Source organism: Polyodon spathula, chromosome 1, assembly GCF_017654505.1.
Source record: "Polyodon spathula isolate WHYD16114869_AA chromosome 1, ASM1765450v1, whole genome shotgun sequence".
In the NCBI taxonomy this organism is placed as follows: Eukaryota; Metazoa; Chordata; class Actinopteri; order Acipenseriformes; family Polyodontidae; genus Polyodon; species Polyodon spathula.
This window is the reverse complement of record NC_054534.1, coordinates 89,429,948-89,444,941: the sequence shown is the minus strand read 5'-3', so window position 1 is coordinate 89,444,941 and position 14,994 is coordinate 89,429,948. Positions and strand designations below refer to the sequence as shown.

At 36.3% G+C, this 14,994-nt stretch overlaps 1 protein-coding gene across 1 annotated transcript in view; it reads right to left on the bottom strand.

Moving 5' to 3' along the window:
• Positions 1-14,994, bottom strand: part of LOC121323847 (NACHT and WD repeat domain-containing protein 2-like) — a 31,003-nt gene that overhangs the window by 5,913 nt on the left and 10,096 nt on the right. The window contains exons 4-7 of the mRNA XM_041265129.1: positions 7,985-8,101; positions 5,115-5,318; positions 2,170-2,314; positions 721-1,310 (exon numbers count right to left, since the gene is read on the bottom strand). Of these exons, the coding sequence (XP_041121063.1) occupies positions 721-1,310; positions 2,170-2,314; positions 5,115-5,318; positions 7,985-8,101 (1,056 nt within the window). The remainder of the gene's footprint in view (positions 1-720; positions 1,311-2,169; positions 2,315-5,114; positions 5,319-7,984; positions 8,102-14,994) is intronic.

Below are 14,994 nucleotides of genomic sequence, written 5' to 3'. Positions count from 1 at the left end.
TCGTAGTTAAAAAAAAAAAAAAAAAAAAAAAAAAAAAAGTTGTGTGTGAGAGCCTTTTTTTGTGTGGTGTGTTTTGTCAATGTGTGTACAGGTAAACAGTTTAGCTGTCCTGTGTTAGTTACGTTCCTGTGCAATCACGAGTTGTTTCTCGATGTCCACAACAAAGAAATAGGACATACACAAATATTATTTTTTACGGGCATTCGCGAATTTTTTAGCGCTTAAAGACACTGTGACCTAGGACTCAAGGGCCCCGTTGCTTGGACTCTCAACATCCTAGATACATGTATATATATATATATAATATATATATATATATATATATATATATATATATATATATATAGGACGACTGACAATTAACCTATTAACGCACAAATTTTAGGGACTGTAAGAAGATTAGAATTTTCCGATCTCAGGGAACGACCAGGAACATATGGGGTGAGCAGATCTTGAAGATAAGAAAGTCCAAGACCATGTAAGGCCTTATAGGTAATAAGAAGAAAAAATGAATGCAGTAACTTTATCAATTAATGATTAACTGCAAAACCAATTCCTATGATAAGTGTGGATACTCAGTTCAAAAGTTGATTGATAAATAATATCAACATTGACAATTGCTTAACATTTGTTTGTTGAGATTTTTAAGTGCTAAACGGTAAGAATACTGTATTTTTAACAGTTTCTTAAGCAATACTGTACTAATGAAAGACTTTTTACCTGTTTTGCCACCTCCGCGAGAAGCAAAGTTTTCCCTGTGCAAGGTCCTCCGTATACTATTAGGGGGTTCATGCGTCCTGCCTTGCTGGGCAAAATATACTTGTGTATCATAGCCAAAGCTTCACATTTGTGCTCATAGAAAGAGGCATACGTTTTACACAGAGATAAGTGTTGCAGTACTTCATCGTAGAGTGGATCTGTTTCAGTGTCAAAGTTTTGCTGGACTGCAGCTTGGATTATGTCAACCATATCTTCATAAAACTGTTTACAAAGGCCTTCCACATAACGGCTTTCCACCTCTTGAGAATAGCCAAGTTTCATGTCACAATGTGTAACGGACGTGTAGACTCGAAAGCTGGAAGATGCAACAACAGTAGGAATAAATTCATCCCTGAGTTTAATGAGTCTCTCATGGGCTTCTTGGTTTCTCACAACTTTATCATTCACCACTATTGTATCCATATATCGGCCCATCTCTGGGAGTTTTGCATGCCTGTCAAAGTTTGCGATTTTCCGAATGTAACACACACAGTTTTTTAGAAATGCAGGCATTTGCTTTCCCAAAGCAAAGCACAATTCATGTTCAATTGCTGTAAAAAAAAAAAAAAAAAAAAACAACAACACAATAATAGAGATTTTTTTTTAAATATGATCACGCTTTGCTCTTTATAGCAGCTTCACATTTGTATATCTGGTGTAATTTCATAAAAAATGTACATGCTTGCTAGAACAAAACTTTTGGGAGCATAACAATATTGTGCCAGCCAAATTATCCTATTACCTTATGAATAGTGACCACAAGACCACAAGTGGTCCATACAAAGTAGGGTTTAAAAATCATCACTCACCTGAAAACTATGCCACATAGAGGATTTCTAGGAAACGCTGACAAATAGTTTTTGTGATAATATACAATATAAAACAGCAAATGGCCAAAAACCATGCTTAAAGAGTAAGTAGCAGTTTCTGAAAAATATATTGTTTTAAGTCCCCATGCGTTGCTACACCTTAAAAAATGTATATGTTAGAAAAATGACATGTACATTATTTAAACGTTGTAGCAACACGTTGGGATGTGTAACACTATATTTTTCTTAACCCTGCTACTTACTCTTTAAGGTGTGTTTCCATCTCAGGATTTAAATGACTTCAGAGACCATGACAATGACATCATCAGAATCCCTTGAATATATTCACGCTCTATCTTCTGTAGTCATCCCTAGCGTCCATACATAAAAGCAGTACATTCAGGCATAATTAAAGTAACTGTTTTAGTACAGCAGGTTCATTAATACATATGCTCCTGTTGCTAGAAAGCGTTTTACATTTTGTAGTTTAAAAAGCCTTATTAATTCCACCTTATTGTTTACTTTGGTTTAGAGACTTACTATATACATTGTAGACTTTTCTATTGATAAAGCTTTCATGCAGAAATAAAAACTATAATACCAGAGCAGAAGAATCTCTTTGCTTGTTTGTAATTCATGGTTCCCTTTCCCTGTAGTAAAGAAACTGCTGTTTTGAAAATCTTTTTGATTTCCTCAGATATGTTCTGCCACATCTTGTCATTCTGTGAATTATTGGTGGAGTCCATCTGAAAATTAAAAGGCATTACAGATTAGTTTCTACATTCCATGAGAAACCTGTGAATGTAATCAAAAAGTGACAAATGGTCTTTTTTCAAACTACATTTCATCATAAAACAAAACTGTCTTGCTGTGCGGACAAAATATGAGAACCAAACAACAACTCTGTAGCAGGTATGTTAGATTTTTCTCATTGAACCCCAGTCTTAAAGGGCAGAAGTGTATGTTGTTTCTTCATATCCTCCCGCTGTAGTTATTACATTTATTTAATCATGTTATAGTGGTTATGTATGGGGGAATATCGTCATGAGCACATGTTTATGCAGTGATATTACCCACACACTGACACTTGCAGTCCTGTAGTTCTGTTATGTCCTTCTTATTGATAATATACAAGTTTTTAAAAAAATACATATTTTTTTAGTCCATTCTAATGTTCGATAATTGAAAATTGAAGATAATACAGTTAAACTGTTGAGATACATGGTGTCAACTGCTGATATTGAGAATAAAACCTGGTAGAAAGTAAATAAAAAGTATATTTGATGTCACAGGGTTTCTTTTTAATGTGGCGGCATACAGCACACACTCTGATTGACTGAAAGATCCTCAGAAGTCTTTAATGACCCAATACATTGCATTTATTTTTCTATTTTTGCTTGTCACTCCTGTATTCTAACTTCAAGTCAAACATTGCTGTCTCCAAAATACTTTAATTACTACTGAAATGGGAAAAGCTTCATACGAAATAGGCTATCCAATGGATCGGCCTGTAAGTATGAATCAAAAACAATATTAATATCAGGTATTTGTAAGTAAGGTTCGACCAGATAGTGAATACGATACAAAATCTAACGAAAACATAACAAACACTACAACATGTATCGCACTTTACTTTAAAATATTTTGTCTTTTTCTATCCTTTTTCAGAAATTTCTTTTACTCATCTGTATACTCAAACTTATTTCAAGACCTATTAAGTCATTGCATTTTGATAGTTCCTGTTAAATTAATGGATTGTATTAATTGTTTTAACTAAAGATAAAACAGTCTCAGAATTTTGAAGTTTAATGTAGGTTTAAACATAATTTATTTTACATTAATTGTACTTGTTATATAAACATAATTCTCCATGAGTGTAGCAGGGGCGGCACCACACTTGGGCCTGAGGGGCCTGGGCCCACCCATTTTGCTCAAGGGTCCACCCTGTTATGGAGCGATTGACAATTAAAAACATTTCATGCCAAACTGTATCAGACTGTAATCCGCTGCGGCGAGTCTAGCTCATCTTTGTGGTTCAAAAAATATATTCGTCCCACCTCAGTACTGTTGTCATGGTTATGAAAAAAAAATAGTGATTGGACAGCTGAGATATGAGATCTTGCATCTTAAATAGCATTAGCTATGTCCTGATAAATTTTGTAAAAAGAAAACAAACCAACAATCCACAAAGGCGCCAGTAATGTAAGTACCTACATTTAATTTTATCAATTTGAATTCAGTTGACTGATGCAGCTGAGATGTATGTTATGCTCAACTCATGCCTCTATTCCTGTTTAGTTGTTGTTCCCATATAACTGACACTTTTTTAAAGCTCAAAGGGAAGAATTGACATTCACTTTAGTCACTGTATGTGAGCTTTTTTAAATGTAAGCTCACTTTGGGAAGTCAAATACACCTTTGAGAGTTCTGTCATTTTCATTTTCATCGTCATTTTCTTTGTGTGGTAGTGACTTTACGGAATTTATGCTGCCATGCCTGTCAAAATGTTTTGGTAGAGTGTGCGGTCTTGGAGAATATGGTGCTATTTCTGACTGTATAGAGAGTGTCCTCAGTACGCACGTTGGTAATTATCACTAAGTCATAAACGGCCCATCCGGGCCCAGCCAGGAATTAAATCCTGCCGCCGCCACTAGAGTGCAGTGGCAAACAATCCAATCATCATTCATGCAATAGCCAGTACTGCGTTATGAAAGCAGATTTGTACTGTATTTTAGTTTCTTCTTTCTTCGGGATCTCACATCTGGAAGAGCACAGGCATAGCATTGCTAGGCACCCTTCCAATATGTGTGTTAACATCACAGGTCATGAATATTCATTGAGCTGGTAACGCTCTTCTTGCTCTCCAGGAGAATCATAGAGGCAGCAGAAAGATATTTTGAAGTGCTTGTGTGCTCACTGACCTATTCCTCGAGGATGCAGTCACCCGGGTCAGAACTCAAGATGCATTCGATGGCATGATGCCTACCCCATTCCTCCCTTCGTAGTTCAAAGTGATCTATTCCTGAGTCAATGGTTAAGGGGCTTGCTTGGGGACCAGTTGCAAAGGCAAAACGTGTAATAAATGATGTAATAGTTTTGTATGCTGTTGGTGTAAACTCTCTTTAAAATATATAGCCCTTTAAAAACATTTAAACTATTTTTTTCTTTGTCAATTCCAATATGTTCTAGTATCTCCCTCGGGCAGAAAAGCATGTCATTTCCTGTGATTTAGGCCATGTAGTGTCATGGATTAGCGTCTAGATCACTAATTTGTTTTTAATACATGTATTTGTTTATTCTTTTACTATGATCATCAGTAGGCCTACTATGTGTTACGTTGTTCAAAGGCAGTCAAATTGTGATGCTTAATCACTTTCTGTGCTATATGTCACATGAACAATTGCAGCTAAACCATCTAGAGAGATCTAGCTGCAAAACAAGAAAAAGGGGGACCTGTGATAATGTTAGGCAACACAAGCTGAGAACTGAAAATATTGTGTGAAATGAAATATAAAACAAAAAGCTTTCCGTTATAAGAATACTTACTGCACTATGATAATTCTTCAGCATTTCAGATTTGGGTTTGAGGTAGTATGCTGGTGGGACAGCATTCTCATCTCTACAGTACCATTCCTCCAAAATCCTTGTGTCTAACTTAGCTTCTACTGCAGCATCCAAAATCATTTCAAACTCAGATGATTCAACCTCACCAGGAATTTGGATGCTGCCATATTTTTCCCCTACAAGTGCCTGTGTTGAAGAAAGAAAAAAGTCTGTTTAGCATTCATGGTCTACTGCAAGTTTTTACATAAACATGTAACTTTTAAAGTACAAGTTAACAGCACTGAGCAGACTGTTACAGTGTAAAAACTTATTGCAACACACACAGCATTCATTGTGTGCTCCCTGGTGTCAGTGGTTAAGCAGCTATAGACGAACGCATTGGTTTTTTTAAAGACAGAAAGAATACATGTAGCTATTTATTCATTGTTAAATTCATTGACTGTTGGCAAATAATCCAATAACTGTCAAGAAATGTTTCATAAATATGAAGCATTGTTTTTTTAATTATCATAGTTCTGGGTTTTTTATGTTAATATATTCTTTCAAAATATAAACAGTTAATTATTCTTTCAATTTGTATAATTCCATAGTACAGTAAAACATATCTCTAAACAGCACAATAACCCTAGTACCTCAGGAGAAAAAACCTCTTCTGTACAGGAGAATTTAAGTTACTTATTCCAGACATAATTTATGAATGGGTTTCCTTTACATGTTATCCTGATGATACAGTCACTTCAAGCACTGTGTGTTTACAGTTTATGTGCATAATATAACTTTTTTTATCATAAAATGTAAAAACAGACAGCAATAAAATGATAGCATAACAGTTGTCCTATGTGAATGACAGTCTAGGGGCTAGATGTCACATCAGGCAGTGTTTTTGTGCCACCTGGATGCATCGGTTCAAATCTGGCTCAGGTTACATGTGAAATGACTTTGGTGGACTCAACTTGGCTCCCTGCATCGAGGCATTGTCCCTCACCTTTTATGAGCATTAAATAAACAGCTTAAAAACAATAAGCCAGCTTTTCTCACGACCCCACCCCCCCCAAATTTATTAAGAATTAAAAATAATATATGTACACACTTTCATAACATCACCCTGCTAAATATTCAGAGCAATTGACTTAACAGGCATTTCAAAATAAAAATCACAACCCTCAGTTTGAGAACCGCATGCACTAGGCCATGCGATTATGTGGCATGTGTTGATTTGCCTCAAGTACTAAATCTTGCAAAATGATGCATGCAGATTTTTTTTTATCTGTCACAAGCTATCCCATGTGATTTTTTCTATGTTCCCTGTATTGTATACATTGTCTTGCATTATGTTCACAGACATGTGAAGCAATGCCAGCCAGTAACATACCATGCTCATGTCATATGACTGCATGGTAAAAATGACATATATTTATAACAAAAGGGTAAAACTTTAAACTCTAATCATAAATTTGGAAATAAAACTAAAAAAAAGTCAAACAGGAAAACATTCAATAGAATGCTGTGGTCACTAATTACTACAGAAAGTTCATAAAGGTTTCTGCTTGATGATTATTATTATTATTATTATTATTATTATTGTATGCACTGTGTAAGCTGTTGTTCTTGAAAACCAGTATGGGTGCACAAACATCGGTTCTTAATGAGATACACCATTCCAGATATAGTCTCATTTCTCCTCAGTCATACATTTTCTCATTGATCTATGCACGTTAAATTGCAATATGAAATTATATGAGCTCACCACCAAAAGATTTCCTAAATGTAATTATGACCATAAACACAAATGATGCTATGCGACCGCTCTTGCCAAACACAAAACAATAAATGATGCTGTGAGATCAAAAACACCATGTTGAGCTGTAAGTTTGATAACACTTGAGTCTGTGATCAGTAAGTTTCCTCTGTGTTTGCTGTCACATGTGTATACATCCACATTTACAGATCTACCCTCAACTAAATTGTAGCACTTTATTTGAATTATTTCTGTCTGGATCTACACCATTGCACAGCACTGAGGCAGCTTTGCTCAGGGTCAACAAAGAGGCATCATCTGCTGGTCTTACTGTACATCAGGCCAAAAATGCCATGTCTTGCTCTATTCGCATCACTCGTATGTGTTGCAAATCATCCAAGCAGGCCTTACAAAGAATACACAAGACAGCACTTCAAATAAAACGAGGTCCTGTGCCACGAATAAAAATATGATAACAATGTCTGGCTTGCCTTTTTAATTTAATCTCTTTCAGGTGAGCTGTTTTCATTTTCCTGTTGGGATTTATGTTACAGAATGTACAGTTTTGTACGCAAGACAACACTCTTATAAGATTTACAAGTTTTTAGAAGTTATATAAATTGAACAGACGTTAGTAATGTTGCAAATCATAATAAGTTGTAATGAACAAAAAGGTCACTGTGTCTATATCCGGAATCCTGTCTGTGCTTTTGTTTAGAGAATAGATGATTTTGGTGAGCTTGCTTTAATAGGTTAAAAATACATGTTATTATTTAATTACGTTCTTCTTTTTCAGTTTAATATGTCAGAATATTACATTTCTCAACACAAAGCTTACTTTACACACACATGCTAATGCCATTTTAAACATTCTTTCAATGAAAGCAAAGTTACTCTAGTTCAGTGGCAACCATATGCATGCAGTACATACAAGTGTGATCAGTTTGTTTAAAGGTTTGATTTTCAATAGACCCAATTATTAATGCATGGTTAATCTCAGTGCTGCTACCATCACTGACTTGTGCTACAGACCGCTAACTCTAGGAGTCTTTTAAACAGATCAGCAACAAACTGAAAAGACAAACAACATTAAGGCTTATTTTAATATACCCACAACAAAACATGGACCTGCAGATGTTCTTAGGCACTCTTCCAGCAGTCTCATTCTGATCCTGTGAAGCTCAGGGTTATCCCATTCTTCTGGCTCTATCCCCCAGTATAAGTCCACAACCTGCAAGGCACATATAAAAAAAGAAATGACTCAGAAGAAAATGATGTGTTCCAGTACAGTGGATGCAAGCAGATCAGCATTCAAACCTGAAGATTCTACTTCAATAACGAGCAATAATATGTAAAATCAGTTGATTGCTCTAGGATCACCATCCATGATGTGACAAAATGATGTATACAGAAAAATAAAGTTTGAATTACGTTTGCAATGTTTCATTTTTTACTACATGGATTTTATTGTATGAATATGCAGTAGCAGCATTCAGTTATTCCCTTTAAAACCAATAGGGGATTATAATATGATGAACTAATTGACAATCCTTGATACTGTTGTCACATTCCAAGAGTCACATACTTTTATCACATACTGTCAACATGGTTTGACCCAAAAATATGACACTTTCTCATTTTTTGAAAAAGTGGATGACTGCCCACATAAGCACATAAACAACAGATCCGAATAATTCTTAGAACTTAGTATTTTTAAGATGATGGACAGGAAAGAAACTCAAGACTGCTTCAACAGTAATACATGATAATTTAAGACACACTGTAACAGGGAGAGATCTGTGCTGACTCTGCTTGCGTGTTCACGGGCTGCAGGAAGAGGGTGGGAATCGTCTAACAGCCGCCTGTGAGTCATAGCAGTGACACGGGGAGGTGGGAAAGTGGGTGTGTGGACTTTCCCCCTCTCTGAATGGCTGAGAGGCGCGTCTTGGGAGATTGTTGGTCCTATAAAATAATGCTCTGCTGTTTCCTCAGGTCTACCCTTATAGACGTGCTGAGAGTGCGGAAATGCTGGTCCCGGACCGAGAACCAGTCGGGAGAGAAAAAAAGACACGAACGTGTCACGGCGAGACAGTGAGGGCGGGGAACCCTTGGGCAGACCCCTTAAAAGTCTAGCGGAGCAGGCTAGGTAGCTGGCAGCGTAGGACGGAGATCCGGGTCACACGGGCAGCGGCGACCGGGATATTGCTGCAGAGTGCAGCGCCTTTTATTTGTAGTTTTATTATTGTGTTATTTTTCCTTTGTTATTTTTGCCTTCTGTTTTCATTATTATTTCTTTGAGCACCTGCAAGGGTGCCGGTATTGTGTACCATTGCTTGGTATGCCCGTGGTTCTGTTTACCATCGTTGGTAAATCAGACCACGGACCCACATCGCCATCTGCGGGATAAACTTGAAAATAGCACCCTGAAAATAAAACTGGGCACCTGTGCGGTGCGTCCAAATCCACCTGTCTGTCTCCTGTGTCAGTAAATTACCCACCACCCTTCCACACACACATAATAGGACAGATAGCATATTTATATTTGAGCAAATTAAGTATATTCATTAAGTGGGTATCACATATTATAAAAACAATAATTGCTCATTGTTAGATTGGTACCACAGTAGGGTCATTTCATATTTTGAATAACAATTACATCACAATTTTATCAATACGAAGACACTGTAATCCATTGCAGTGCACATGGTCAACAGAAGTGCACTGACAATCACCCATAGTGTATAAATGTAAACCATGAACACAATGTTGACCTGACTGGCTTCGATTAGTGCTTGCTGTCCTGATATACACATTACCAGTTGCATATACCGTATGCAGGCATTATCAGTGGTATCTATGTAGACAAGAATCCAAAATATTGAATCTTCAAAATCTGGTTTGAAATAATGGAATGTTGAAAGGTGCTTGGTTCCGCAATCACATTACTGTCAGCTTCTGAATATAAACGCATGACTAGATAAACATAAGGAACTTTAATAATGAGTAGCTTCTAGTAGCTAAAAACTTTTGTAAATTTGTGTCTTAATGGATTCCAGTGATACAGCATAAATAGCACGACCAGGTAACCCATTCCATAGTCTTTGTAGTTCTGTACTTAAATTATGTTCATGGCTTTTTTTGTATTCAAGTTTTAAAAGATTTTAGATTATTGTGATTACAACTAAATTGCTTCAGTAGACACAGATGACAATGCTTTCTGGGGATTTTATTACTGTTTTGCTTTTTTACGGCTATTCCTTAAGTTGGTAATTCATTTTTAACACAAATAGTTGTGAACAGGTCGCATTTATCTGTTTATAACCAGCCTTAGAATATTTAAAACTGCCAAACTACACCTAATGTAAGTCCACCGATTGGGCATTATATTGTAAAATTAACAAAACCTGTTGTTCATTAAACTAATAACAAGGGTTTCAAAGCTTTCATAAAGTCAGGTATTTATATTTAAACGTTTTTTTTGAGTAAGTAGAACCTTGTGTATTTTGGGGGGTTAGAGCCAGGACTCCTCCCTTGTGTCATCCCGCTAAAATATCTGTCAGTCAACCTATTTAAACTGTAGCCTTCTTCCTAAATCTCGTTTTGCTTTTCAGTTTGTGGTTACCACGCAGACTTACAGACTGAAGCAAAGCTTTCGTTTTCGTCTGATTCAGATGAAGATTTTTTTCTCTCCTTCTGGCTGTTTGCCTGCAACAAATAATCTACAGAAAAAAACAAAGAAATCTGCCCTTCTTGCTTCTCCATCTGATAATGCTGCCAAAGATTTCCATCAAGCCTCCGACAATCTTGCTGCATCAACCTCCGCTTATCCAGCTGTGCCCGCTGCCATTCCTCTTCGCCGCTCGTGCCTCTCTTTATCAACTCTAACAATTCTAACAATAAACTGGTTTTCTATTCATCTTTCCTCACTCATTTCTAAAGTTGTCCTGGAAGAAAACTTGCTTCCTTCTCCTCTGACAATGTTCCCCAACTCTGAGGATTGGTTTTTCCAGCAGGAAAATGCTCCATGCCACACAGCCAGGTCAATCAAGGTGTGGATGGAGGACCACCAGATCAAGACCCTGTCATGGTCAGCCCAATTTCCAGACCTGAACCCCATTGAAAACCTCTGGAATGTGATCAAGAGGAAGATGGATGGTCACTAGCCATCAAACAAAACCGAGCTGCTTGAATTTTTGCGCCAGCAGTGGCATAAAGTCATCCAACATCAATGTGAAAGACTGGTGGAGAGCATGCCAAGACGCATGAAAGCTGTGCTTGAAAATCAGGATTATTCCACCAAATATTGATTTCTGAACTCTTCCTAAGTTAAAACATTAGTATTGTGTTGTTTAAAAATGAATATGAACTTACTTTCTTTGCATTATTCGAGGTCTGACAACACTGCATCTTTTTTGTTATTTTGACCAGTTGTCATTTTCTGCAAATAAATGCTCTAAATGACAATATTTTTATTTGGAATTTGGGAGAAATGTTGTCAGTAGTTTATATAATAAAACAAAAATGTTAATTTTACCCAAACACATACCTATAAATAGTAAAACCAGAGAAACTGATCATTTTGCAGTGGTCTCTTAATTTTTTCCAGAGCTGTGTATATATATATATATATATATATATATATATATATATATATATATATATATATATATATATGCACAAAGTTGAACCACAAAGGCCTTCATCTTATAAAGGCTCTGCAGCAGGAAGTGAAAGTGCAATTCTCAGTGCACCTTCTCATATACCAAAAAAGCAATTTCAAGGTGCTTGAACTCAAGTGGGGAAAAAGCCAATCTGATACCAGGCTCATTCCTGTAATGAGGTTCTTAGTACACAAAGGCATGCGGTACCATTATGGTCTTTAATTTGAGTGTATGTAGATAAACTGTTTGTAACTTTGTCAATCTGATTTATAAACAGAAATCCACCTTGTAGTCTTTGTTTTGCATATATTAAACTGTGATATGTAGTCTAGACAGAAAAGTCTGAGAATCATAGAACTACCACAATAAAGCCACAACAAATCTTATATGACCCATTAGCAGACCATAGCAATGCTAGCAAAAGCAACACTGTTTTTGGAACAAATATTGTTTATAAGTCCTGTCCTGATACCGTATGGTAGTATTGTGGCATGTGCCCCATATTTATTATGGGCAATGAAAGTCTCATTTGCCTTGCTTAAGTGCAAGGTGAGAAAACCTGGCCAGACAGATTTATTTACTTTAGTCTTATTCACTCCTTGATATTCGTTTTAATAATAATACAAAAATAAAATAAATATGAGTATCTAAATATATGGAATGAACGTGTTTATGAAAAGCAGTTATTCACGAAGGTTGAGAGGCTTTGGTTTGTTTGATGGTTTGTGTGTATTGGCTCTGAATTTCTGAACGCTTTTTCGCGTACCTTTTAGAGGCGGAGTATGGGTTCTGCATCTGTATTAGCTGGGTAGGATGTTAAGGAGACTTCTTGCAGGAGTTATTCATTAACTGTTTTCCTACAGCTTATTAGAATACTATGCTATAGCCTTAGCTTAAGCTATTGCGCTGTTTTGGGTGTCCTACTTCGTTTCTATTAGGTTTCTTATTTTTCAGTTGTCTTACTTTGTTTTGTGTGACTATGGGTTGGATATTTGGGAAATTATTGTTAACTTCTAGAGTGCTAACCCAATAAATTTAAGCCTCTTGGTGTACTCTCGGATATTAACTCTGGACATTCCCCTTTTTTCTTTATTGCTGTATCAGATGCTGCACAGTATCTGTGGTGACTGTTACAGTATGGTTACTGACATACAGTATTATTGTACTGCAGTGAGTCACCAGTGTGTATTGCTTCTTCAAACCGACATCAAGCATTTACTCCAGTTTTTCCTGTATGTAACAAAAATGAAACTAATACCGGAAGAGGTTTAGAGAGCTTTAATTATATTATTAACTCTTTGCGGTCCATTTATTCAGCGCCTATCAGGTGCGTCAGACCCAATTTATTTTCACACGTGCTGTTTATTTTACACGCGCTGTTTAAAAGTATTTAAAGGGCACTGCATATCAACAGGACACTCAGTGCTGCATCTCCAGCCCCGCCCCACCCCTTGTTTGCTGTATTGATCACATACCTCTTCATAATCGTGCATACTGACAAACCATCTCCTGATCACTCATTTTATCACCAAACTCCTCAATAATACGATCCAAGTCATTATTTTATTATTACAACATCTCAAAAAGCCCTGCAAATGTCTGTGATATTCTTTGCGCGTTGGACGCGGAAGCAGCTATCTCCTTTGTTTGTGTCCGTGTTATCTCTGTGGTGCAGGGGCTATGTGTATTGCTCAGATCTGTCCCTTTTTTTTCGTCTTCTCTTGGCTCCTATTGGTCCATTCAGCCATTGAAAGGTTTTCTCTCCTTTTTCCGGGGAAAAAATTACTCTGTTTGACGGTTTGAGGTATTTTTTGTAATGTCGGACCTGGTCCGACATCCGACCACAAAGGATTAAGTAATTTGCAGGGGTGGATCTAGACCTAGAGTAGATTGTCAGGGGTTACCAAGACAGATAGAAATTAAAAACTTTGATAAGGTTTTAAGGCTTTTTTTTAGACAATTAACAAATGGTCTTAATTCAAGCAAATAAGCACATGCTAATGACATTTTTTTAAAAGCCAAGAGCAGCATCTCTAACTAATATAAATGACTTATTTTCAAAAACACATATTTGAAAAGGCTCCACTGCGGAACTACTTCGGATCGTAACTAAATACTATGTTCATACTACCTGTATATCTTTACAGTAAAACCTTACTTTCCAAAGGCTGCAAATTCACACAAGATCATTTTTTCCCCAATGCACTTATTTCCCAAGTCACCTGGAGGGCCAGTCCATCATTGGTAATAAGCCTTGTAGATGCATAAAAAAAGGAACTGAATGGAGTCTATCTTTTTTTTGACAAAACCCTTGCCTTGCGGTTCCTGTTTTTGTCTGCATGATGTTATTTGGATAGTGATATAGGTCTGGGAAGATGCCTCCTTTTTTTTTTACCATTGATGCAACATTTACCAGAACAGCCAATGCATTGATGCATCAGTGTCCTCCTTAAGAAGTCACCAAACCTACCAGAAGTAACACATACTGAATAGCTACTAAATTATTGAAAACTATTTTATCAAATAAATGACCTCAGATTATGCATAACTCCTCTAAAAACATATCTTACCTTACTTTTGCCTTGATTAGTTGCAATTAATGGTAAAAGCATGAAAATAATAAATAAAATAATTAAAAGTAAAGTAAAGGATGGTTCATTTTCAACATCAAATTATTTACAAAAAAACAGCCTTGTATCATAGTGTCCATTTCTTACACTATAATTCATCCACATTCTTAGCTTTTAAAACGGAACTGAGCTTGTTTACAAATTGCCCAGCCTTGCTGAAAACCTAATATTATTCATTTAAAAAAAATATTATTAGTGGTATTATTTATTTATGTGTTATTTATCAATAATACATTGAGTAAATATACTTGATGGTCCATTGGAAAAAAACATAAGTATAAAACTGAGTATTTTAGGAATGTATATCTCATAAATACTTAATGAGAATGGAAGCTTTGCATTTCTGAAAGAGTAAAAGGACATCTTTTTTTGGTAAATAATATAAAATACAGTTAGGTGAAGCAGGCGATTCCGCAATCAAAAATTTTAAATACCTCTCCCCGGCGGTGGAGAATTACACACCTCTCACAATAAATAGAGGGTTTGGCTACACATTCCAAAAGAAAATGAATGGCAAAAAAAGACCTCAGCCTGGTACTAGCCATGTGATGAGGATGCTCGGGCTTTGTAATAAAATCAAAGTCACTGCGAAAGAACATATTATATACTCCTGTCGAGTGCTGAAACACTAATGAAAGTCATTCTACACATCATATATTATTATTATTATTATTATTATTACGACGGAATGTTGTTTATGTGTGACGTTAGTGTTATGTCTCATCTATATCGCACACGGTGAGGTAAAGAACGGACGGACAGGACGACGTTATCAATGGTGGTTGCGAGCTTGGTTTTGGTACGCTCGGGGTACGGTGAGGTGAGTTGAGGAG